The following is a 2,054-nucleotide window of genomic DNA, read 5'->3' as shown; positions in this document are numbered from 1 at the left end:
CAGGGGCTCCCCACTCTCAACATAAAGAATTTCTTCCTTATATCTGGTCTAAATCTCTTTTAATTTCAAACAATTTTATATCTTTCTTCACTGCATTTAGCTTTCTCTTTAAGGCAAACAACTCATGATCTGTACTGCTGGTGCAGACAGTGAGATCCATTCATTTACAAGTAGTATGGGGGGACCTATTTGGTAGTTCCTCACAGAAACAGACCTCAGCATCCTCCCCAGCACCCCCTGAGCTGGGTCAGTTGAACACACTGACATCACTAATGGGCTGAGAACTGGGCAGAGGGGAGAGGACTCTTTCTAGAACAGGAAAAGTTTACTTTCAGTGAGTGGAGCTCTGATTTCTCTTGTCATATTGGAGCAGCAAGGCAAGGAAAGGACAAGGTCCTCATCCCGTAACCCCCGTGCTGCTCACAGAACCCTCCTAGCTGGAGAACCCAGATGCCACCAGCTGCCTGTGGAGGCATTGCAGTGTATTCACGGGGACAACGGGTGCTTCAGGCCAAGGCATCAGAAAGCTGAAGGGTTTTTTTCTCCTTCTCTCTTTTTTTTTGCTAATCTGAAAGGACTCTGGCTTCTCTCTGAACTGGACCTACAAACGTCTTACCGCTAAAATGAAAACCAAACAACTGCTGTGGGTGGGAGTATGACAAAAAATATTTTTCCTATAAGATAATCTGGTAAACCTCATCGTCCTCTAGAAAGGCAACATCGTCCAGCAGTGCTACTTGGCCCCCAGAGTGCTCTTCGACCGCAGCAGATACCGATCGACCCGGACTTTCCGCCTGTCCACCGTCCTGTTCTCGCTGTCGAAAATCCTCTGGAGGTGCAGGGCCAACCTCCTGTCCTCCTCCTCTTGCTGGAGCTTCTGCTCCACCTCCCGGACCAGGCGCTCCTCCGGAGGAGGCAGGGCCACCTCCCCCACCGCGTGCCTCAGTCTCTTGACGGAGCCGTTGTGCTCCAAGTGCTTCGTTTTGCAGCGTCTCTTGCGGCCCCGCCTCAGCGACGGGGGCTGCTCCCCGAGCAGGTTCTCCACGGAGCTGCACGTGCTGTTCTGCACCTTGAGCAGCTCGCTGCTGTTCAGGTACTTCAGCTGCTTTTGTCCCGAGGTCTTGGCGGGGATTCCGAGCGGGCTGCTGCTGGGCACCGAGGCCCCGACGACCGCCAGCCTTCCCCCCCGCCCCCCGCCAGCCTTCCGCCCACCATTTTCGGGCCCAGGCTGAGGCAGGACTTGTCCGTGGACGTGCTCACTTTGAGCCCGGGGGCTTCGGACACTCGCGCGTTCAGGGGGGTGACGTTCGGTCTTCCCTCTGCTTCGGCGGCGCCGGCGCCCGCTGTTAAGGCCTGTGACTCTCTGCTCTTCTCACTCCCCCTTCCCAGCTTCGTTTCACTGACGGAAGGGAAGAAATCCAGCTCGGGGCGAGGCTCTGCTGCCGTGCCGGGTGCGAGGGGATCGTCCTGCGCTTGCGGCTGCTCTTTAGTGCAGCTGCTGCAGTTGGTGACGTCAGGGACGGTCACGTCCTCCCCGGGTTCCGAAACCGAGGACGTGAGGGTGGCTTTAGAGAGAGTCTTTTTGATCTGGCGCTCCTGAAATATCTGCTCCCATTTTTTCAGTATTCTAGGGCTGGCCTCATAGGTGGTGGGCTTCTGCAGGCTGCGGTTCAGGTTCCTCGGGGTGGATTTGATAATGAGAGGGCTCAGCACTCTGCCGTCAGGAAGCCTCTTGGGAGGAGTGCACGGGGAGCAGACGATGGGCTTGAAGTGGTTGAGCTCCTCCGAGATGCTGTCGTTGCTCTCGGGGCTGATGGAGCGCTCTGGCCTGTGCAGGACGGAGAGGGAGGACACGGGGTTGAGGACCAGGCGCCGCTCTGCCGTCAGGTCGGGGGCGGAGAGGCACCGGTTGTTCTGGGTGGACGACAGAACTCCCACCAGCGGCGCCGACGTGCTGGTGACGGGTGGCACCTGCAAGGCAAGGCACCACAGCTCAAAGGGCGTCACGAGGAAGAGTATGGACAAGCGTGCAGGAGGAGAATTGGAGAAGGTGT

The 2,054-nt window shown here is 57.2% G+C and overlaps 1 protein-coding gene across 1 annotated transcript in view; it reads right to left on the bottom strand.

Annotated features, from left to right (window-relative positions):
• Nucleotides 1-733: 733 nt before the first annotated feature.
• RNF169 (ring finger protein 169) overlaps nucleotides 734-2,054 on the bottom strand; it is a gene marked incomplete at its 5' end in the record, with an annotated part of 11,621 nt that continues 10,300 nt past the window's right edge. The window contains 2 exons of the mRNA XM_008945047.1: nucleotides 734-1,189; nucleotides 1,228-1,971. Coding sequence (XP_008943295.1) covers nucleotides 734-1,189; nucleotides 1,228-1,971 — 1,200 coding nt within the window. The remainder of the gene's footprint in view (nucleotides 1,190-1,227; nucleotides 1,972-2,054) is intronic.

The sequence above is a fragment of the Merops nubicus genome, unplaced genomic scaffold (genome assembly GCF_000691845.1).
Source record: "Merops nubicus isolate BGI_N331 unplaced genomic scaffold, ASM69184v1 scaffold938, whole genome shotgun sequence".
Classification (NCBI taxonomy): Eukaryota; Metazoa; Chordata; class Aves; order Coraciiformes; family Meropidae; genus Merops; species Merops nubicus.
Note: the sequence above shows the minus strand (reverse complement) of the source record. Positions and strands in the feature narration are given on the sequence as shown.